The 25510-nt window shown below is 34.6% G+C and overlaps 1 protein-coding gene across 1 annotated transcript in view; it reads left to right on the top strand.

The window, feature by feature from the left end:
- The window catches only part of prkcaa (protein kinase C, alpha, a), a 140706-nt gene extending 124774 nt beyond the window's left edge, over nt 1–15932 (top strand). Inside the window, exons 16-17 of the mRNA XM_046859732.1 lie at nt 6728–6868; nt 14493–15932. Of these exons, the coding sequence (XP_046715688.1) occupies nt 6728–6868; nt 14493–14657 (306 nt within the window). The 3' untranslated portion in view covers nt 14658–15932. The remainder of the gene's footprint in view (nt 1–6727; nt 6869–14492) is intronic.
- Nucleotides 15933–25510: the final 9578 nt, after the last annotated feature.

The following is a 25510-nucleotide window of genomic DNA, read 5'->3' as shown; positions in this document are numbered from 1 at the left end:
TTTAAATGGGTGGAATGTGTAGAAAAATTATAAATGTGCCCTTTTTTTACTTTGCATAAATCTAATTATTATTTGATTTACCAACAATAAATAGACTATACGGATAAATGTATTGGGACAGCAGGCTTGACATATACTGTATGATTATTTCCCAAACTGTAACCACTAAGTTGGAGGCACACAATTGTATACAATGTCTTTGGATGCAGTAGCATTCAATTTTACTTTCACATGAACCAGGAAAACTAAACCTTTTCCATCAAGACAAAGTCCCTGGGCACAAAGTGTGAAGATATGGTTTACATGGGTTGGAATGTAAGCTCTTAAGTGGCATGCTATAAATGCTCTTACCTCAACTCTATGGGATGAATTGGAACGCTGACTGGACCCCAGGCCTCCTCACCCAACATCAGTACCTGACTTTACTAATGTTCTTGTGGCTGAATGAACACTTCACTAAATGTGAAATGAGATGTATAAAAAATCTAATATGAATCTTATGGCTAGGTGTCCACAACATTTTGTTTATATAGTGTATCTTTCACTACAAATAATTTTTATGTGAATTCTGTATTTGGTTGCTTATAATTCCAATCATTTTGATAGATTGCAGTCAATAATAAGGTTTTTTTTACTATGAAATCCTTACATGTGCTGACACGTGGCCTGCTATGCCCGCTATGCCCGCTATACTTGCTAGGATTTTTCTTCAAAAAAATGTTGGCACCTCGGCAGTTAGTGCTGAGAGCGTCAGTCCTGACTTGTCAGGTAAACATTCAGGATGTGGCTGTTTTAGTATGACAAGCTGAAAGACTTCTAGTTTAGGGGTTAGAGTGTTTGAAACACCTTAATTCTCTACGTCCTTCATCGCAACCAATCGATTTTCTCCTTTAGAAGAACTCTAAAAATAAATTAAATAAATAGTAAATGAAATTATTGTTGAATTCTCAAATCTGATTGTTCAGAAGTTGTCGAATAGATTGTAGTTCTGGAAGTAGTTCCATCTGCAAGGAATATCATACATTTACATTAACATGCTGGTTGTCACAAGGAACAATGTATGTAAGTTGTATGTACTGTAAGTTGATATGACTTTCTATAAGGACATGGTCATCCTTGGAATGCTGCCTCCAGTATCAGCACTTTGTTCTACAAAGTTAGAGGTGAAGCTGTAGGTTTTCGACCACAGTTAAGTCTTTAGGACAGAGTGCCTTTTGCGTTGCAGTTCCTAATTCTTAATTATAATCATTCATAATTATAATTCATAATTATTTTTTTATTATCAAATTTAAGTGTGAAAACATTAGTGAGGGAATAACTGTTTATATCTGCGATAGTTTATGTAATAAAAAAACATTTGTTAACCTAAATAAAGGGTAAAACATATGTACACATATGTAATGAAGGAAAAAATGTAATATACAGTGGAACCTCGGGTTACGACTTTAATTCGTTCCGGTACTTTATTCGTAACCTGAAAAGTTCGTATCCCGATACAAATTTCCCCATAATAATGAACAGAAACTTCGGTAATTCGTTCTGGACAACCAAAAATATTACTTAAATAAAAATAAAGCCAATATTCACTAATATTATTTACTTTTAACATGTTATATTAAAATCATACCACATAAAAACATACAAAAGAGGAAAAGATCTTTACCGGTACTTTCCTTTGAGAAGACTCGCTGCAGGAGACGACGTCAGAGAAGGGGAGGAGGGAGAGTTATTGTTTGAAGGAGAATCTTATTATATTATATTATATTATATTATTATATATTATTATATATTATATTATAGAATATTAAAGACAGTGTTATTAACACGAACGCTGAGACAATTGTTGCATTAGAGGAAAATGAGAGCTGTTTCTTTAAGGCTACTATCAGTTGGTATTGAAGTCCAGAGTGAAATTCATTATGGGAATTGTACTGAAAAGACTGTAACCCTGCTAATCTATCTTCATAAAACAAGTAAAGTGGTTATGCATCGGCTAATGTTGTCCATCTCATCATTCCACGAGCATCAACTAACGAGTTGTTACGCTGCCGCCGGAAAAGTTCAAGCGGATAAGTAACACGATGCTCTCGCTAGGGACACAGGACGCTAACTGATGTGACGAGCTGCGTGGATAGAGCAAAAACAACCAACTTGCCTGCGATTTTTTGGTGAGCGACGTTCGTATCCCGATATATTGTTCGTAACCAGGGGCAAAAATTTTGATGAACTGCGATTCGTAACCTGAATTATACGTATGCCGGGGCGTTCGTAACCCGAGGTTCCACTGTACTGTATTTGGTAAAAATGTATCGCGTCAGGACGTGCCATTATTAGAAAATAATACTCTATCGGGTGGTAACAGTAACTTCACCTTAATGTCAGCCCACATCACACTACCTTTTAATGTTTAGTAAATCTACAGTCAGATTTCTCTTTTTTTGATATTCCTCCTCTCTCTTCTTGTTTTTCTCTTAACTTGTGCATTCTGTCACTACCTACTTACCAAGATGTCATAAAGTTCATCTGTATTCGCTCATTTGGAGCCATTAATGCCGAGCGTGTGCTCATGCTGCACGGTTCTTCTGAGTCCAGCTGCAATAATGGATACATATTGGCTGTCAGAAGCCTGACCCAAAAAAAACACGGCCTCGTGCAAGCCGTTGGAGAAAGTGCAGGGGGAACTCAACTCATCGATTTTGCCTCAGATATGGATTAATACTGATGTTGAGTCGTGTGTATCAAAATGGTACATGCTGGTCTTTGTTCTGCAAAGAGCATTTTTCAAAACAACTACAAAAAAAAACAGATGTGTTTTTACATGGAGTTCTTGCTGTGTCCCTTCAGCACAAAAACACAGTTCATGCAGGCGTTTCACAGGGATGTGGGTCTGTCAGAGACTCGGATGGATGGGTTTGGAACACATATGAACACTAGGATTCTGCTAATAGGCATTTTTTTTCCAGACCATTGTATTTATACATACATTTTCAATTCAGTTCTATGTTAAATAATGTAGGTCCTCCAAATACTTTGAAGGGAACATTCGAAAATTCTTTGGATGTCTAAAGCTAGACTACATGGACAAAATCATATTGTATAGGATGTCTTTGTATGTGCTAGCATTACATTTTTCTTTCACTTAAAAATCATCTTGTTCCATTCTTTGGCTTTCTATTAAGCTCTGACCTCAAGCCTATTGAACATCTTTGATAAATTAGCATGCTGACTGATCCTCAGAGTTCCTTTTATTTGAGAATTAAACCTTGGGTTCTGTTCCAGCACCCATCTCTAATAAAAATAAATTGCCCATTTATAGCACTTATTTAATATGAATTTGTTTCAGAGCCATACTATGAATTTAACATGCAGATCTAACAGCACATTTGAATTTGTCCAGTTAAATTATTACCTTGAGCTCATGCCTGGTAGTCACTTCCATTATTTTTGCTTGGAGGGGTTTTAAGAGCAAGCGAGACATTTTATCAATTAATTTGGCAGGCACTTTTATTCAAATCGACTTACAAATGAGGCCGAATCCAGTCCAAGCACATATCAGAGCACAGTTTAAGTGCTTTAAAAGAACTCAACAGTCGCAGTCCTTGGAATTTGAACTTTGTAGTCATCTTTAAGTGCCGAGCCATAACTCTATAATGTCATCCGTTTCATTTATTAGCAGTGTTTTCAGTAATATACTCCCTAAAATTAAGTGGTAAACATTTAATTATTCTAGTTTTTATTTAATGGTTGGTCTGATGGAGAATATGTTGCATTTTGAAATGAGGTTGTTTTTATATGTCGATCATCCATTTGAATGTTTTTCTCAATTTTTTAAAAACTCATGTCGTCTTATTCCAATTAATACAAATTCTACAGTATGTTCGGAAAATTTTTACTAAAAACACAGACACTAGCCAATGGACTCTGTCTGGTCTGCCTGAGAGTAGATCACTTCTTTCTTTTTGGTATTACACAAGATCATAATACAAAATGAGCAGTAGTTTGAAAAAAATAAAAATGTTTTAGGTTTGCCTCATTTGTTTTGCCTCATTTGTTTTGTTTCACCCTCCTCAGTTAGTAGCTTTTGTATAATAAGGAAGTGCTGGCTGGAGTATGAAACGAGGCATGTGACCGAATTTTAAAAAGAAAAATGAAAAGAGTAAAAATTCTAGAGTAAAGAGTAAAAAAAAAGTAACACTTTTTATTGTTAATTTAGGTTTATATTAAATATTATAAATCGTGATAAATCCATGATAGCCATGAGTTAACTCGTGATTAATCGCAACTTAATCGCACCTTTTTATCTGTTCTAAATGTACCTTAAATTAATACTTTTTAATGTTTTAATCATCATGGGCACAAACAAATATGGATGCAAATGTGTGTTTAATTATCATTAACATAGAGCATAAGGACACAATATTCGTGTAAACGTTTTTAAGTAATTAGGTTGTTTTGCGTAAATCATCAGGACACCAAACGTGACTTTTGCCATATATATCATATATTATCATGCATGTGCTCATTTTATTATTATCTGTTCTCCCTTTGACTCCGCGGGGCTTTATATACATTGACTTCTACTGCATGCAGTGCTCTGAATGATGCCTGATTAAGGCATTGTGTATGTCTGTGTGCGCTCAGCTGGAGAACTCCATTTTCAGCTCTGCTTTTAAACACGAGACTCCATGCAGACTGAGAAAATAACTGTGAATTATCTCAGCTATCAGGCTGGGTTTAACAGCAGTGTCAGGAACACGGAGGAAGAAAAGAAAAGACTGCAGAAGATAGAGAGCGGTAGATGTTTTTGCCTGTTACACTGCTCTTACAGCTGGTTGGCAGTTTGTTTAATAGTAGGCCATTATGATATATATATATATATATATATATATATATATATATATATATATATATATATATATATATATAATTATGATAATCGAATACAACTATAATCTATTATAAATAAAAACAATTATTCATTATTTACTTTCTTTAAATGTTTATGTTCAAGATCTGCCTTACACACCCCTATGTTCATTGCTATTATAAAAACTGTAATATTTAAACAGTTGCATTAATGGAAACCTGTAACTACTTTATCAGACAAATCCGAATTATAGAACTTAACAACACTTATATGTCTAAAGATTTTTCCACAGCTAGGTTTGCAATACATGAATTCCATACATGATGGATGCAAAGAACCATGGATGGATGCAAGTGTTAAAGTCAGGTACTGATGTAAGAGTTCTGGCATGCAGTCAGCGTTCCAATTCATCCCAAAGGTGTTCAATATTGTTTGGAATAGAGCTCTATAGCAGACCACTCAAGATCTCCCTCTCCAGACCATGCACTTATTTAGTGCACAGGGGCATTGCCTTTACCTGGTAGTCAGTTTATAGAAAAACAACATATGGCAGGAAAGACCAGTTGTCCCAGTACTTTTGTCCATATAGTGTAGGTAAAATATCTCAGTACAGTAGTTAGGAAACCTTTACAATAGCTGTATGTAACTCTAATTGTAGGTTACTATGGTTACAGCAGCACATGAATTTAGAATATTGCTTTAACTGACCTGAGCTACCTGTGCAAGCGATGGGTTGAACACATCTTTCAGCCAATCAGAATCAGACAGACCATTGTATTAACACCAAATTATAGGTGACTTGTAAGGGTTACTCAGTATAACCTCACATACGTTTCTGTGTCTTGAATCACTGAGGTTTTGTGTAGAAATTGTACTCCGCTAATGCAAGTGCTGCTGCTTTATGATGAAAAATCGGACGTTACACGTCCTCGCTCCCTGTATGTGCTTGTTTGTTTACTCAGATGATGCAATCACTCCCCTCTAAGAGCTTTCGTCCCTTAGAAACCTTACTGCAATATTCTGAGAGGCAAAAGCACAGTAATTTATTTTTAGGCGGTAGTTTTATGGCTTCATATCGCGGTACGAGCTCTGTTTCTGTTTGTTTTGTTTTTTCCTGGGAATTCTGTACTGAAATTACACACTGAAAAGTCGGCGCGCGTGCATGCAATAGAAGCTGATCAGTCTGGCACATTGTATTACGCTACTCTGTCACAGCCACACAAATAAAGAAAAAAAAGCCGTTAAATCATAAGCCGTAAACATCTTTCTCTGAAAAGGGTGAATTTCTGGCGATATGTGTGCCATCTTTACTCCAGTCATTTCCATTTGCTTTGATCATATAAGGTACCTACTGTATACATATATGGACAAACATATTGGGACACCTGACTTTTCCAGCCATATGTGGCTCTTCCCCAATTTGTATGGGATGTCTTTCAATGTGGGAGCATAAAAAGGAGAACCAAACCTGTTCCAGCATGACAATGCACAAAACCAGCTTCGTGAAGATATGGTTTACATGGGCTGGAGTGGAATATCTTGAGTGGCCTGCTATAGAGCTCTAATTTAACCCTATTAAACTTGGAACGCTGACTGCCCCCAGGCCTTCTCACCCTACAGTAGTACTTGACTTTACCAACACCTTTGTGGCTGAATGATCACAAATTTCCACAAGCACACTCTAAGATCTTGTGGGACAACTTGGCAGAAGACTGGAGGTTATTATAACAGCAGATGTGGAAAGAAATGCTCAAAAGCACATACTGTACTAATATATTGGTCAGGTGTCCACAAACATTTGTCTATTTATGTGTGTGTATGAGAAAAAACATGTCTCTGATAAACTGTACCTTATTTCAGCTAATGACAAAGCACCCTTCCAAGCGTCTAGGCTGTGGATCAGAGGGGGATCGGGACGTGCGTGAGCATGCGTTCTTCCGCCGCATCGACTGGGAGCGACTGGAGAACAGAGAGGTTCAGCCTCCATTCAAGCCCAAAGTGGTAAGTAGAACAAACCCACACATTATTGTACATTACAGTAATTACAGCTTAAATATCATTGTAACACACACTTCTTTTTGAATTCTGCAAAGACAAAATGATTTAATAAAGGTAACATCGTGAAATTTGTCAAGTGTGTGTATGTGTATGTGCTCCTAGAAGCAGTCTGTATGGGTCTGTGGTCAGAGATTGTTGGCCCATAAGCATCTGTCTTAGTGACAAATGCAGCAATCAAAGAAAAAAAGCCAGCCATGCCAAAATGGGGTCAGGTGTAAATTATGGGTCTTAGTGACCTGATTTCCCATAAAGACACAGTACAGAGCTCGCTTTAGTCAGAACCATCAGCAAAACTATCGCCTGGAGTTCACCACACATTTTTTTTTTCCTCACTGAGTGATGACACAGATATTATCGTCATTGTTTTCAGACGTCTGCTGTATTATAGAAAGGCTTGGCGATGACCAACCTGAACCTCTGCTTTACATGCAATATACAGTGACAAATTTACATACATAACAACACACCATACAAAAAGCGGAGAATTGTTTTCATTGAATAGTCTGACATACAAAAGGAATTAGGAAAAACAGATAAAAATGAAGGGAAATACATATTTAATAAATTACAAATACAAAGCAGAGTTGCCAATCTGTTTTCTATGAAGGATTAAAAACCAAACTAGAGATATTGTATACAGAGTTTATTCAAAGGTTATACACATATGTGCAAAATTATATTGAGAATGCAAAATAAAGAGGCTATTATTTACAGTATGTGCAACAAATATAGTGCAATCTGGAGTATAACAGTATATACTGTATAATGTATATATGAATGATCATATATTATAAATTATTGTCATGGTTATCCTTATGAATTACTTTATAAGATTAAAATAAATAAATAGAAAACATGACTCTGCTTGAAAACAGTAACCTATATAACTTACAATTACCGTAATTTCTGGACTATTAGGCGCACCCAAATATAAGCCCCACCCACTGAATTTGACAAAGATTTTTATTTTGAACATAAGCCGCACCTGTCTATAAGCCGCAGGCTACATTGAAACTAATGAACTTTACACAGGCTTTAATGAAAGACAGTGTCTGTTACACGGCTTGTATCTAAACAGTAGACTACCAAGAAAGTCATTGTTCACTGTCTTCCTCCTTCCTTTCACAACTATTTCTCTCGGGAGTTTTTCTTTTGGCATCGTCGTGCGTTTAAAAATCACCATCAGTGAATCTTTTCTCCTGATGCCGTGCAGCTCAGAACACAGGTGAAGTGCGGTTTTTCATGCCCGGTTGTTTTCAGTGTGACGAATGATTAGCATTTCCTGTAGACAGTCCGAGTGAGCGGCAGGTCAAACGTCAGAGGAACCTCATCCTTATTTATGATGTGGTGCGGCCCGATTCAGTGGGAGAGCATCTGATTTAATATAAAGAGTTTCATTGGTTCACCTGAACCCGTTCTGCAATTTCATTGGTCTAATATTATGGGGTTCAGTTTTTCGGCTTGAAGTTTGTGAAACCAGGAAAAACCCGCTTCGTTGTTTAAGCCGCAAGTTTCAAAGCGTGGGGAAAAAAGTAGCGGCTTATAGTCCGGAAAATACGGTAGTATAAATATAAAATATATATAAATAGTACAATATAAATATAAAAACAATCCCATTTATTGTAATAACAGAGTTCAATGCCTAATATATTTTTTTTTTCAGCTTAAAAATGAAACAAAATATGTTATATAAATTATCAAATTACAAATGATATTTATTAGTGTTCATATTATATAAACACTATTATTTTATTTGTGAATTTTTGGAATAGAGGAATAAAATTCCTAAGAATTTATAATAAAGTAACAATGAATTTATTGAATTGAAAGAAGATACAATATGGTTACAATTTTCCTAATAAATTTATGACGGTAATTATTTTGAATCCTTTATTGTTTGCATAAAAACAAAAAGACTTCAGTTTGATTTGCTGCTCAACCAAGCAAACTGGCATAGAATCGAAATGATCTCTTGTCACTTTTTAGTGTGAATGCTGGGTAACAGATTTCTTCCTCACAGGAAAGTTTTGTGGTTCAGTCATGTGTGTGTGTTTGTGTGCGTGTGTGTGTTTCTTGAAGAAATGAGAGCTGGACCAGAACCCAAATCTATTTCAACTCAATACGACCTCATTTTATTTTTGACTCTCAGATGGAGTGGTGGTAGAGTGCATTAATAATTTATGTATATTATTGGGTTTTATAATAAATATAAATTGGTTGATTATTAAGTTGTCGAAAGATGTGAGGAAAACAACACACACACAAACACACACACACATATACAGTGCATTCAGAAAGTATTCACACCAACTTCAGTAATTTTTGTTTTATTTTGCTGCCGAAGGAGCTTTAACTAAGTACTAAGTATTAATAAGTACATACTAAGTAAATAAGTATGCATAAGTCTGAATACTTATATGCATGTGAAATTTCAGTTTTTTTATAAAAAAAAAAATACAGACCTTCCTAGAATTCTGTTTTCACTTTGTCATTATGGAGTACTGAGTGTAGATTAATGAGAAAAATAATCACCTTTAAACAATGTAGTATCAGGCTGCAACATAACAACATTGTTCCTCCCTTTGAGCATTTTTAATAGATACTGACCACTGCAGACTGGGAACAGCCCACAAGAGCTGCAGTTTAGAAAGATGCTCTGACCCAGACGTCTAGACATAACAATTTGTCAAATTCGCTCAAATCCTAATGCTTGCCCATTTTTCCTGCTTTTAACACATCAACTTTGAGAACAAAATGTTCACTTGCTGCCTGATATATCCCACCCACTAACAGATGCCATGATGAAGAGATAATTAGTGTTTTTTGATGATATGTACATTTGGAAGCACATGCATGTACCTTTTGATTATTTGATTAACCAAATATACAAATGTCCAAACTTTTATTAGATTTTCATTTGAAAGTCCTGCCTTAGCATGAGCAACAGCTTTACACACGCCTGGCATCTGGACAGTTTGTTTCTCCAAACTTTTAGCTGAAAGAGTGAACAATAAATTTGGAATCTGATGTTCAAAAATCACATACTGTATAAATCTTATGATCAGGTGTCCACATATTTTTGATGATATTGTATATTTATCTGGTCATTGTCCCCATGTAAAAGTTCAGTTCTGTTCAGCTGTTCATGGTCATGGTAACAGTATGTCTTCGTCTTATATTGGCTTTCTGATGAGTCATTTTCCATTGACATCTTTCAGTACACGTTAATGGACGCTTCTCTGTGAAGCTAAAGTGGTTGGTTTTTAATGTCCTAATAAATCTGATTCTTTTTTCTTCACTTTTGGGGAAAGCAGTTATGTATTTCTTATTTTTTTGTTTGCTTTCCCAGACTATCAAAGAAATCTCTTACAAAGAATAACTATTTAATGGAGATGAAGTCATTTATCATACAAATCAGTTTCGAGTGTCCTTGACGTGGTTAGCTGGATGCCTGTAGATGTGGATGAGAATGAGGAAGCTGGGTTGAAATTAGGTCAAAGCTTTGCTTTATGCTAGTCATCAGGCTACATACAATATATAGACAAAGAAATGGTGGACATCTGACCTTAAGAGTCATATTTGCTTTTTGAACATCCCATTCCACATTTATTCCACATTTGCAGTTAAAATAACCTCCACTCTTCTGTAGATATGTTCCACTAAATAAGTGTGATTATGGAGAATTGTGCTCGTTCACCCTCAAGAGTATCAGTAAGGTCAAGTGCTGATGTATTATAAGGAGGTCTAGAGTGCAGTCAACATTCCAATTCATCCCAGAGGTGTTCAGTAGGGCAGAGGTTAGAGCTCTATAGCAAGCCACTCAAGATCTTCCACTCCAAACCATTTCATCATATTTAGTGTTGTTTGGTGGTTTTGCTTCTTTATAATTTTCCAGAAATAATAATGTTTTTTGGGGTTTTTTTTTGTTGTTTTGTTTATTGAGGTGGGGGATAATATGTTCCCAGTGTGTAGAGAATGATAAGATATTAGTTTAATACAGTTGCACAACCTGTGAAGAAAAGAGTGCAGGCAGGGTGGAGTGGGTGGAGAAGAGTGATTAGAGTGATTTGTGATAGAAGAGTATCTGCGAGAGTGAAAGGGAAAGTTTATAGGACTGTGGTGAGACCTGCGATGTTGTATGGTTTAGAGACAGTGGCATTGAGTAAAAGACAGGAGATGGCGCTGGAGGTAACAGAGCTAAAGATTTTGAGGTTTTCGTTGGGAGTGACGAGGATGGACAGGATTAGAAATGAGTTTATTAGAGGGACAGCGCATGTAGGACATTTTGGTGACAAGGTGAGGCCGGAGGGACATGAGTTATATTGGTAGGAGAATGCTGAGGATGGAGCCACCAGGTAGAAGGAAAAGAGGAAGGCCAAGAAGAGGTTCATGGATGTGGTGAGGGAGGACATGCAGGTAGTTGGTGTGAAAGAGGCAGATGTAGAGGACAGGGTGGTATGTAGACGGATGATCTGCTGTGGCGACCCCTAATGGGAGCAGCTGAAAGAAGATACTACAACAGATTTCAATGCCCAATACAACTACTCAGGCAGTAAGCAATGCAGTCACGTGTCTGTAATAGCAGTAACCTCTAATGTAATCCATTAAGCTGCTCCTTATTTTGTAAAGGTTTTTCAGATTTGGGCTACAGCCAACCTTCTGATAAAGTCAGTATTCTATGGAGATGAGTCTTGTATATGGCATGACAGGCCCTAGTTTGTTCAGCTCTGATATTAACTAAACATATTCAAATGGGAATTTTGGTGTTGGTTTTCTTTTGTAGGTTGAATATATAAAGATTGCATTTTTTTTTTTTTATTTTACGATTGAAAAAATAATTTTCACATATAGATTAAAACCTAGCCTTTCCATTCTTTTAACACCTTAGTCCTTCTTTCATTTTTCACTTTTATTTCTGAAGAGCCTAACACAAGGCGACCGATTCAAGTCAGTTTCTTTAGCTTCCACATCTTAATAAGGTTGTTCAAACCTTATTATTTGGAATAATTTTCACATCCAGTTCTTAGAAACAACTTCAGCTCTAAGGCTTTTTTTTTTTTTTTTGCCAAGCACTTCCATTCCCATCTGTTGTCATGGATGCAGAAAGGGAGGAAGGAAGGAAAAGGAAAGCGTTGGCTATTTCTGTCTCGTCTCCAGTTTTACATCTTATAGAGTCTGGCAGCTTGACAAAGAAAACGGCATCTCGGTTATTGTCGTCTTTTTTGCGTCTTGCATTCAGTCTGTTCTTCTTTTCACCCTTCCTAACCAACTCCCATTCTAACTTTTCCTTTAGAGGACAGGAGAGAGAGAGAGAGAGAGAGAGAGATTTTCACCTGGGATTCTCTGCTGTGTTGTGATTTTGTGTTGTTTGCTTGTGTTTTTCTTCTGTAAAACTACTTATTTTTATTCAGACAATAGAAGAAATATGTTATTTCTAATATAGTATTACGATGTATATGGCCATGGGTTACAGAAAATATTTTTCTCCCAAATTATTATAATATTGTTATTAACAATTAAAAGCCTTTGCGGATTTACATTGGGGGATTTAATTAGACATAACCAATTTATTGTATAATATAAAATACAGTTCCAATGCAGCGATTCACATGAAATGGTGACCAGACATTCGTATAACTAAAGAAATCTACACAGGAAAAGAAATCATAATATTGCATTTCATATAAAAAGTGGAATGACTCAGGAGAAAAGAATTGATCATGCTAAAAAGCATGAAAACTATAGTCAATACACTCTACCTCCATGGCCTCAATGTATGATTAACCTGAAAGAGTCTGTTACTGAAGAAAAGGGTTCTTCAATATGGGTTGGGTAAAGCTGTCACTTTTAACCTGTGACCTACTGTATATTTATTAGTTGTCTTTCAAACATAGATAATTTGGACACACAGGTCTATGGAGAGATCAAAATTATCAAAAACGCCCACTGTGTCACTCAAACTGAAAGAGCAAAATTGAGGCAAAAGGCGTCTAGAAAAAAGATCCATGCACTTTCATGTTAGTCTAACTTGATTTGTGCCACGATCTTTAATGAGGTACGTGCAATTGTGAGCGGTCCCAAATCCACAGTATAAACTGTACAGTATGCAATAACGCGAATTGCATGAATATGTTGAGTCCGGTGGAATGGTGTCAGACATGAGCTTCACAAATGATTGGCACGTTGCTCACCGCACCTGAGCCTCTGCTGGCAGACGTGTAGCTCACGCTAATGTATTAGACTCCAGGTGAAAAGAGATGAAGCATGTAATATGTCATTTGCAAACTGTAGCCATCAGGGGAACGGGGCAGTGTTTGTAGCTCTGTCGCTTATTGATCTAAATTTAGAAACGAGAGATGCTAAAGATGAAGAGCTTTAAGCTGAAAACGTTATATGTTTATTTTTATATTATATGAGGAGGTTCAGAATGGCATCTGGTCTGACCTTAATTGTTTTCTACTAGTTGTACTTTTGTGTGAATGATGGTTACCATGACGCCAAGATGGCTACTGTACTTCCTCGCTCAAGTGTTTGTTAAAACAAGAGAGAGAAAGAGACAAATAATTGAGAAAATTATTAGATAATATTCTACATCTTTAATCAATTTATATACGTGTGTGCATATTATTTTTCCAATTTCTTTTTCAACTTTTTTAATTTGTGTCTAAAAGTACATATTAGTCTATTTAACTCACACCTGCTCCTCATTTCTCTCTCTCTCTCGCTCTCTCTCTTGCTCTCTCTCTCTCGCTCTCTCTCTCTCTCTCTCTCTCTCCCTCTTTCTCTTTTGCTAGCTTTCTTTTCTCCCCTTCTCTTGCTATCTCATACCAGCTCTCTCTTCCAACTCACTTTTCTACACTCTCTCTCTCTCTCTCTCTCTCTCTCTCTCTCTCTCTCTCTCCCTCTTTCTCTTTTGCTAGCTTTCTTTTCTCTTCTTATCTTGCTATCTCTTACCAGCTCTCTTTCTTTCCAACTCACTTTTCTACACTCTTTCTCTCTCTTGCTTGATAGAATTATTTATTTCTCAATCTCTTTTTCCCCTATACATTCTCTTTCTCTCTCTCCCCCTCACTCTTGTTCACTCTCTGACAATAGATTTCTCTCTCTTTCTCTGTATTTCTTTTCCCCTTACTTTTGCACTCTGTCTCTCTCATTAGATTTCATACTTTCTCTTTCTGCCCCCCGTCTCTCACATTCTCTCTCTCTCTCACTATATTTCACTAATTCTTTCTCTTCCTCTCTTAATTTTCAGTTTTAAACTACTTTACTGGCATGAATGTTTCCATTAAAAAATGCGGTATATAAAGTACACAGAAATGCAAATTGTATGATAATGTGGAAGTCGTGGATGGTGTCAGACATGATGGAGTGAAAAATGCATAATAATAATAAAATGCAAAATGTCAATTAAATAATAATAATCTAAATTTAATTAAATATGATTGATTAAGAACAGTGGTAGAATCGCATGGTAGAATTAAATGTATCTTGAGCATGTACTTTTACAGAGCTGTGATCTCTCTCTCTCTCTCTCTCTCTCTCTCTCTCTCTCGCTCTTTCTCCGCAGTGTGGGAAAGGTGCTGAAAACTTCGACAAGTTCTTCACGCGCACACAGCCTCAGCTCACTCCTCCAGATGAGCTCGTCATCGCAAACATTGACCAGTCCGAGTTTGACGGCTTCTCCTTCATCAACCCGCAGTTTATCCACCCGTCCCTCACCAACAGCGTATGAATGTGGATCGAGGCTCCCTTTAAGAGTAACTCCATCTACACAATGCCCAAATGACTTATGCTTAGTCTTTTTCCCAAAATATTGTTACTTCAAATCCAACAATTCTCTATTACTTTCTCTTTTCTAGGATTTTTTAATTATTCTGTCCATCATTTTAGTTGTAGGCCAGTCCAAGAGTTCCTACTAAAAGCACTTGGCTTGTTGCTGTCGAGTACGGATGTTTTTACTATAAACTTATCACTTTAATATCATGAAGGAATGAGATATGAGGCTGTGTTGGTTCACGCTTTTTTATTACTTGAAATGAACCCCTGTAACACTTGTGCTTTCTAGTGGTTATAGTGTTCTCCAAACCAGGTTTCCCCAAATACAAAGCATATTGTAGGGTTCTATTAGACTAATTCTTTTCACCACTGACATGTCAGTTACCAGTTTTGTTGACTAGCACTTGCGCTATTTGTTTTTTTCTTCAAGAGTTCTGATTGACCCTCGTTTCTAGAGCTAGATTATGGAATTATCCAATTTTGGATCAGGTTTTATCAGACCTAATACTTATCACCACTGGCACAAATATTATTTACTGGTCTTGCTGACTAGCATATGCTCCGAAGTGTGATTGACCCAAGAACTCTGATTGACGCTTAATCGATCTTTATTTTGGAAGTGGTGCGACCATCCAAAATTAGAACATTATATCTGATCATTAATAGAAAACATACAATAGGTTTGTTTTCAATTATTTAAGCCTATACTTATGGTACCAATAAATGAAAGCCAATTGTTGACACAGAAGCTAAACCAGGTAGTACTGCACCTGAGAAAACCTCACAGACAAGATGGAGAATTAGCTTATGAACTGAATGACAGGCAGGCAGGCTGAATGGTATTTTAGTATTCCTGTGGACAGTTTAATAGATACATTTTATCGTTTGTTTTCAGTATCACCATATCTATAAATCAGTTTATTTTTTTTCGAATTTTGGTTTCAAATGAGCAAAAGCGTTATTCTGTTTTAGTATTTCTAACATGACGCTGCTTAATATCTTTGTAGTCTTCACAAATCGTGCACAAATTGTGAAACCAGATCGAGATATTCATATTATTATCAGGAATTTGTAAGGAGATGCAAAGACGTCCTTACAAATTCCTCCTTTTTTTTTTCTCTTTCAAAAAAAGAGAACTTATTGTCAATAACACAAACTGCCAAATATGTCATTCTTATGGGTTTTGTGGATCGTACCATGCTTTTTTTTAATGAAATTTCCGATAAATGAAGACGGTTTAAAGTGTTTGCATATCCTTCTTCACAAGTGCTGTGTTGCATGCTTCTAAATTTTAATAACAACAGAGTATTATGTTTTTGCAATATATATATATATATATATATATATATATATATATATATATATATATATATATATATATATATATATATTCTTGCTGAAATCATCTTTCTACTTTGATTTTCAATTCTTTTCATTTTTCATTTTTGGCCTACTAGCAATCATTTAATCAAATCTTACAGAAGTGTATTAATAATTTTGTAAATACTTTTAGGTTATTTTAAAAAATGGAAATAAATGCGAGAGTTCGAGAGACAAAACGAGAGAGTGATGAGCGACTTGAAAATTTTTATACCAACAACTGAATGTGTTTTTATGACGTTCCCTAGAACAATCGAGTTTCTGTCCTTGCACGAGTTTCAATCAGCCGATGTTAACTTTAGGGAAACAAACTAAATGCTTTAGGAACCTTTTTAGTCCTGATTTTCATGTCCCTTATAAATGTTTACTTGCTAATTAAAGCTTTTTATATACCTGTATAGAAACTACTCTACTGCACTACTGTTCAAACGTTTGTAATTACATGACATGATATTTTAATATCACACACATCAGAAAAAAATCGATAGTAAACTTAATTCAAATATCATTTTTCTATTGATACATTGGTAGCATTAAACATGCATATTTTGTAATTATATGGAAAGCTGTGTGTATTGCTGTTTTTCCACAAGCTATTTACTGTTTAAAAGTGGTCCTTATGATCCAATTATGTAGCATGTACTTTTTAACACAAAAGCTACAAAGGACATGTGTATGAGATGCCATCAAAATAATAAGAAAAAAGTTCTTTTTTTGTTTTTTCCAAGAGTTCATTATTCTCTATATTCTTTATATATATATATATATATATATATATATATATATATATATATATATATATATATATCTTTATTCTTATTATTTTATACACAATTTAGTTAACAGATATTACATTTACCAGACACCAGAAATTTATTTCCAGAGGTTTTTATTGAGTATGTCTTCGTTTAATATTGATTACAGAATTTTGAGGGGGCATATTTATTGAATATATTATGTATAATTAAATATATATTTAATAAAATGGAATTGTTTGTTTAGAGCAGAAGTCCCAAAACACCGGGGACAATTGCCACTGTCCAAAATTACATACATTAAAATATACATAGAAATACCTCTTTAAAACATTATGTATCTGGAAAAACTAACAAACATTTCACAATAATCGTTCCAAAAAAAATTAGTTAGTTAGTTAGTTTATTGTTGGTTATTTCAGACAGATAATGTTGTTCAGTTTTCTAAAAAAAGATTTAGGATTATTTTATAGATTAAAAATTTTATTACGATCTGTTTTGGAGACTTGATTTCAGACTTTTGAACAGTAGTGTATGTATAATGTAAGAAAACAAAAAAAAACACAGTTACATATTTGTGTAATTGAAGTTTTAATGTACTAAGGTTTACATCACAACTTCTTAAAAAAAAACAAAAGGTAGCATGACAGACGCTTAATAAACAAACCCTGCGTATGTTTCCAAACATGTCTGGAAAATGCTATATGGTTTGTGAGTGGTATATGTGGTTGTAGAGTGTGAGCTGATTGGCTGCTGTGGTCCTGCGGTTACTGTGACTTTTCCAGCCTGCATGGAAATAAATATATATATATATATATATATATATATATATATATATATATATATATATATATATATATATATATATACAGTATATATATACAGTATATATACAAGGTGCATGATGATTAAAGCATTCCAGATCACACAGCATGGACTTAATGTGGCGGGATAAAAAATGATAGCTTATGTAATAGGATGTTTTTTATCTTCTGTTAAGTCTTAAAAGAAAATGTTAAATTTCTTTTGGTCTTATACCTAATTTGTATTGTGTGGATTCTTCAAACTGCCAGGCCGTAGGGAATTTGTAACATTTCTAACCGTTTTGCCTCCGTAATTTAGATCCCCTGACAGTTTGCTAATGAAATCCCATTTCACCCATACATTTTTTTGTTCTCATCATCTGATAAATAATCAAATATAGGCTTGATTTCAGCACAATCTTTGGGGAAATATGTCAACTTGATAAAAGTTTGGAAATACAGCTGCTTCATATGACAGTAAAAATATTATTTAGAATCATTACCTGGCACTTGTTTGTCAGTAATTATGATATGATGCTACACACAATGATTAGAGAATAAGAAAGATTGCGAAAAGAATGATTTTCCTCGTGTAGCTTGTAAATTGGTATGACTATGATGGGTTTTTATACTTTCACACTAACATTGTTTTGCTTTATCATTTAAAGTGCTGGGGATTTTTTAAAAATGCTTTTCGATTAATTGGATTTTAACAAAGAAGGAATTTAGCTAGGCAGCGACTACTTCACCTTCAGCATCCTCAGCTGGGTGGGCTGGAAGTGCTGCATCTATTATCATCCGTTTATGTAATAACGAGGAATTTAGGCGCAAAAGCAAATAATTTTGAATCATTTTTTTAAGTATAAAATCTCAATGAAAATGCAAGAAAGACAAAACACAGAGACAAAATAAAAAAGAACAACCTGAATCATGGAACAAGACTCTCTCAACAACCATGGGGGACTATGGATACTATGATGTAAACAATATAAAATAGCAAATCAGCAGTTAATTGAATTCAGGGGTGTATGATCAGGTGATCGAGATATGGAAGTGGTGTGGCTGCTAGGAAATGTAGTCTCTGTCCAAAATCTTAACAAGTTTTTTTTTGTCAATTAAAAACAAGATGTGCTCTGCCACCAAGCTCATGTATGAACTTAGTTTTGCTTGGTTTTATCTGTATTAGGCTAATGCCACAAATTGTACTGTTCTAATTGCCTTTACATTTTGATAATAAAAAATTACCTCAAAGTTATATAAATCTAATTTTCCAGCTAATGATGTCTCTTTAAGCCTCTTGCCCCAGTATATAGTCCTGGAAAAGTAGAATTATGGAATCGCTTGCACGTTGCCTAAACATAATACAAACCATGCTGGTCTTATTGTCCAGGTGGCACAGCAGAAAATAATTCGCCATATCTTTGGAAGAACAAATTCTGACGGTTCAAAAAGCAGCATTATCTTGGGAGGGATGGTATACTTTTTTCCGTGTCAGTCTCTTGCCAGTCATGTTCATGTATGAGCTCAAGTATGTGGAAGAGGGTAAATAGCACTTTTCTTTAAAGGTGTGTTTCACTGTCATGTTGGGAAAGAAGCAAAGTCTGGCTTAACGTCTTTTTAGGAAACATATTTCTCGATTTTAGCTTGAAAAAAGGAAATGTTAAAAAAAAAAATTGTGCTTGCAGATGACAGTAATACATTGTTAAACATTTATCATGATTTAAAATATTGGCACATGCCTGCCATTAATATGCGTATATCTTATTATCACCCTACGTGTTACACATGTACACCATATGAATTTCGTTTTCTCCATCGGTCGTCAGCCGTCGTCCCTCAGCAGTGCCAAGCCGATAACTGAGCCCGATGATAGCAATGTTGCACTAAGATTTGTAGTCTCCACCACCACATGTGTAAGTGTTTATGTACAAACTGTGTGTGGTAGACACATTCAGCCATATTCCTCTGTGTGAACAAGCCTCTGGAGTCAGAGGGGATAATTATTCCACCACAGTGCCGATAGCATTGCGGAGTGTGCAGGCTGCGTGGGCGTGAGCTTTCTGATTTCTTCAATGTTGTTGCTTTGCTTGTTCTGCTATTTTAAAGTGATGAAAAATCCCATCTTGCCTTACCTAGCGATCAGATCATCCCCCATCCTCTGATTGTGTACGTGTGTGTATGCCTGCATGTGTGTATGTATATGCATGTGTGGGGAAAAATGTTTGTCTTCTTTTTGGTTTCCTATACTGAATACTAATTCTCCTGTTCCCGCATGCACTGTTCTCCCTGCACTACGTCTCCGCCATACATTATACAAAAAGAAATTCAGCTTCTGTTCTAAATCTGATACAGCTTCTCGAAACACTTTTTAACTGGCAAACTCGAGTGCACTTCAGGATGAGTCAGACAACCTGCTCTTTTTCTTTCATTTTTTTGTGACGATGTAACTGGAGGAAGTGCGAGAAGTGGTGTTTTAATCTATTTTGCTCAAATGGTCAAATGTTAAAAGTAAGTGTCCCAATAATTTTTTTTCAAAAATAAGAATGTAAAATAGCAATGCTCAAAAGGACAAATTTAAAAATATGTAAGTTATGAAAAAAATTTTCGTTTACAACTAAACATTTCTTTTAATGAAAAAATTGATTTTAAAACTAATTCTGCCATCCACCAAAAAATGCAAAAAAGAGCAACTCATGAAATATGGTGTTATATATCTCACTTATAATGTATTACTTAATAAAAAAGTAACTTTATACTTTAGAATATATTATAAATAAGAGAAAATATTTAAATAGAGTACAATTTATATTAACTTTCTTGGAATATTGAGATAAAAAAAACTTTTGCTACAAAAATAGATTTTAAAATAAAAGCTATCCAAAAGCAGGGAATGGAAAACTATTTCTTCTGAAAGGATTTCAGCTCAAGAGAAGAACCCAGTTAAACACTAATTCTGATTTTTTTTTTTAACTTATGTTTAAAATCCTCTCACACCAGATTCTCCTTTTTATTCTTTTTTTTTTGTCTTCATCTGTTTATATATTTTTAGAAAGCAGCATGAACACGTCCATGATCAGGATGAATATAAGGCCTAAGGTTTAATCTCTGACTTTCTGATGAAGGCATGTTCAAATGCCACGTAACACTCTCACCTCTCTGTGATTGTATATACTGATGCCTGATCCACTTTATTAAAAATTTGTAATGGTGTCTGTTGGTTTGCCTCCTTTTCTTTCCCCGAGTCCATACCTTCAGATATAACCATTGATATTTGTACCTAATGTATGATACTGCAAATAAAGTATGAGAAATAAAACACCATTTTGAATCTGCTTTCTATTCATTCTGTCTATGTCCGCATGAGGTGGGATTCTTTTACTTCATTTATTAAACAGTGAAGGGCCTCTAAATTATTTACTGTAACATCAATTGGAAATTGGTGGCTTGATGGATGAGGCTCTGGGTTCCTGATCAGAAAGTAGGGGGTTCAAGACCCAAACTGGCACTGTTGGGCCTTTGAGCAAGTCCCTAAACCACTCCTTCTTTAATTGCTGTATTGTAGCAGGTTAAATATGATTGATTTGTGCATTGATTTATTCTGTTTTTCTATTGTCTGTTTTTTTTTAATTATTATTATTGCTGCTGTAGTGCAGTGTACTCCAGCACATTTGCATATTTTATATAATAATAATAATAATATATATATATATATATATATATATATATATATATATATATATATATATATATATATATATATATATATAAAATATATGTTACTAACCAAAATTTGAAGCTACATTTTTGCTAGCTTGATGATTCCCAAAATTAAAATGCTATGATACAGCAAAAAACAATTTTAGGCCACTTTTCTGAGATCAGTACTTTGGTAAAACTTACTATCTCTGATTGATATTTTTGTACAAAATATTTAAAGAAAAATTTCTAGTTTTTCCAACACTATAGTTTTTCCTGGCAGTTTGCTGAGAAAATCTATATACTGTATATTGTATTAATTGTCAAATCATAATTGGCATTTCACCCAACCCATTATGTATGTATATTTTGGCAAAATGTAGTCTGTCTGATGTGACAGATAAAATAAATTAAACCTTAAATAAATCACCTCACCTGTACATCTGCTGCTGTAAAAACATATTCTAATTTATTTTTTCTGTACACACAGTACTATCATTATTTATTTATTTAATTTTGTATATCATTATCTGTAGGTTGTCTGACTGCCCATAAATCAATGGTTTGACAAACCATATTGAACAAGATCCTGAAGATTATGAACAGTGTTAATCCTAGTGTAAATCCAATTTAGAAGCAGTAAATACTGATAAATTGAATAGGTGTGGATGTCCAAAGAGCTTTTGACATTTGAGTAACTATAATTCTAAACCATTTAAAGGAATTTTAAGAGTCTATGACTTTAATTTAACTCAAAGAATTTTTATTTAATGATGTTAACATTGACCACTTAAGGATTCTGTTGTGCTACCATGTAACACCACAACTTTCTCAAGACTTATCAGGTTTAAATTGTTCTTATCCTTAAAAAACTTTTGAAAATCGATTTTATAGGTTAAGGTGAAGCTAATGTTGGGGAAAAAATTGAATCTAATCCATCATGGTAGCTACATAAGCAGCATTTCTATTTTAAAAGCTTTTTTTACTAGCAAGCAGGTCAGATCTAGAAGATACCCTTTCAGCAAGGAAATGCTGTCTTTGTCTAATGCCCGAAAGTCTTGTAAAAAAAAAAAAAGTACAGACGCAGCATTAATGGACAATATAGAGTAGATCATACAACTGTATATTACCCACCTTTCAGCTTATTACTTATTACAAAATAACTACCACATACGCTATGTATATTCTTTTGGACATTGTGCCAGATTTTTGATCAAAATGTTCAATGCCAACTCTCAAACAATTCCAGCAGACTGATAAAATATTTAGCGACTCATTTCACAACTCTTAAAAGTTTTATATACACCTTGGTGTGCCTGTGAAAGGGAGAACAAAAAGAGTCAATCTCTGAGAATTGCAGGTTTTTATAAGCTTTATTACTGTATTTGTGTGAGAATGTGTATTTTTGATATTGAATTTTAAATCTTATAGGTTTTAAAGTGTCAAATTTTCAGTCATTTCAGGGTACAGAAAAGACGCCAAGCTCCAACTGAGACAGTTCACGGAGTCCTGCAATCTGAAGAAAGAAGCGAATTTGACGTGAGTAACTAACAAAATTAAAGCTCAATTGGGTGGTTAGTCAACTCAAGGAGCAAGTGGCCACAACCAACCACCTCTCCTGGGATGAAAAAAAAAACCCCAGAGAATTAATATTGTTGCCAGTCAGACTCACTTCTGTCGTTGTGTTGGAAAAAAATGATTACAAAATAATGTAGAAACTGCTGAAAAGTTCTTGTCGGAATGCCAACCCTGAAAAGTCAATAATTCCAAATTTTTTAGAAAAAATACTGAGTATGAGGAGACAAACCCAAAAATATTAAAGTAGATCAATCATATTTAAACCCCCTCCTTTTACTACAGCATAGTTTGTGTTATAAGAGCAAATATAAGAGAAAACCTTTTTTTTGTTATTAATATTTATTTATTTATGTGCAAAAAAACTGCTAGCACAGCATATGGTATTAAATCATGGGTAATATGTTACTGCCTCAGCAGTGACTTCTAAATATAGATATCCACTACAGCACTGGCCTCATCTTCTGACAGAAAGGCTATAATTCTGATGCTTTCTAATGGCCCAAATTGAAATCTGCATTGCCAGGGGACACAAATATCCTGCCGCCTACGATTTATACATTTATTCATGTTTAGCTGTTTGTGAATACGCTGCATCATCAGTTTGGTACGCTGTTTGTATGACTAAAATAGATAGTAGGTGTGAATCCAAAAAGACAAGCGTCAGAGAGTATGCTTAAAGGTTTTACAATCATTTAAGATTTTTTGGGGTAAATATATTTTAAATGTAATATAAATCAGTAAAGGTACTTTTAATCGGCCATTTATGGAACATCACTGAACTCCAGCTTGAACTCACAACCTTCACGCCCAAAATCCAATGCCTTCAACAGTAAGCTACTACCTCTTCAGGTGGACCAGTGGACTGCAGACAATCCAAAACATCATTCATGAAATGTGTTGGAAATTACATTTCATGTGAATTATGTAAACCGTGATTGAAATTATTGTTTGTGATACAAACTTTCATGTCAAGTATAAAAAGGTCAGCACAAAAAATTTAATAGAAATAATGTGAAACATAAACATTCACGTCTAATCTGTAATTTAAAGCAAATAATATTTAATTAAAACAAAAGGCTATTATGTACCAGGAGGAATTGTACAGTAAAAGTGTGACTATAATGGCCCCCTCACTGTTTTGGGTGAGCTGCTTTAGTACATTATTTATTGTAGGGCACTCATTAAAGGAATCCTTAACCGTTTGTTTAGATATTGTTGTTTTTAGTTTCCAGTAGGCCTTTGGTAAGTGTCAGTAATCTACTGTCCCATGAAGGTATACAGCATATGGCATTTATTTAAATATGCAAATGAGAATAAAAACAATTAGCATTTGATTGTTTCATAAAACAATTACCAACTTCCATTACTGTTTAGGTCTGCAGTCAAATTTGTCAAATAAGTCTAATATTGCTAGATTGGTCAAGTAGGAAGTTATTCAGTACTTATCTATTTATAATATTGTAAACTACCATTTTTTCTGAAGCAGCTGTAGATCAAGTTGAAAGATTTTTTTTTTGCATGTTAAATTTTATGTTGCAGACAAACCATTGTCATGATTGGACACTTTCTTTGATGATAAACTGGTAATAATGGACCAACTAGACAGGATACATGATGCCACTCTGGGGCATAAAATATGCTACTAGTTTGTTTGTTTATTCAATTGTTATCAGATATAGTGTTTTCTATTGTTTACTTCCCACCCATAACATTATTAATACTATCATCACCAATACCATGTGTGTGTGTGTGTGTGTGTGTGTGTGTGTGTGTGTGTGTGTGTATATATATATATATATATATATATATATATATATATATATATATATATATATATATATACACACACACACACACACACACACACATATCTTGTCGGTAGTCTGTTTGTATCAATCTGGTCTTAGTCTGATTTGTTTGGGCAGGTGTGAACGCAATCACACTTTCAAATTTCAAACCAAATGAAATACGTGTGCCGTAGAAAATCGAACCAAAAGTGTTATGGGTTTAATAGATCATTTCATACATCAATCTGAACCTGATTAAACTATATTAGGCTCCACATGTAAATCGAAATATGTTTTCTCAAATTTCAGTTTTGTAATCATACAATTTTCCCCCATGCTACCTGACATCATGTTGATGTAGTGAAGTTATTGTGGTTTGGCAATGCTCCACAAAACCCTGAAGGTCTCAGAACCTCACTTTGAAACTGCTTCATCCACTAAAACGTTTGGACAGGTGTGAGGGAAAACAGTTCCACCCCAAATGTGGAAAACGTATTATGTGTTGTGGTTGGGCAGTTTTTGACAGGCACAATGCAAAAAAGTGTTACAGGATAGGAAAGTTTTATTATTATTAAACAACAAAAAAAGAGCGGCATGAAAATGTCATGTTTTATTAACTCTCATAAATATCATGTATTTATAGCCATACACTAATAAGACAGAACACACAAAAAACACTAATCAGGTATTTTCAAATCAGAAAAAAACATAATTTCTGGGGTTGCTATGGTCTTAGATCCCTCAAGTTGGACTGTATTTCATGTCATTTTATAAGGTTAATATGATGCTTCTGCTAGAGATGATGTATGC

This window comes from Silurus meridionalis, chromosome 1, assembly GCF_014805685.1.
Source record: "Silurus meridionalis isolate SWU-2019-XX chromosome 1, ASM1480568v1, whole genome shotgun sequence".
Taxonomy (NCBI): domain Eukaryota; kingdom Metazoa; phylum Chordata; class Actinopteri; order Siluriformes; family Siluridae; genus Silurus; species Silurus meridionalis.
Note: the sequence above shows the minus strand (reverse complement) of the source record. Positions and strands in the feature narration are given on the sequence as shown.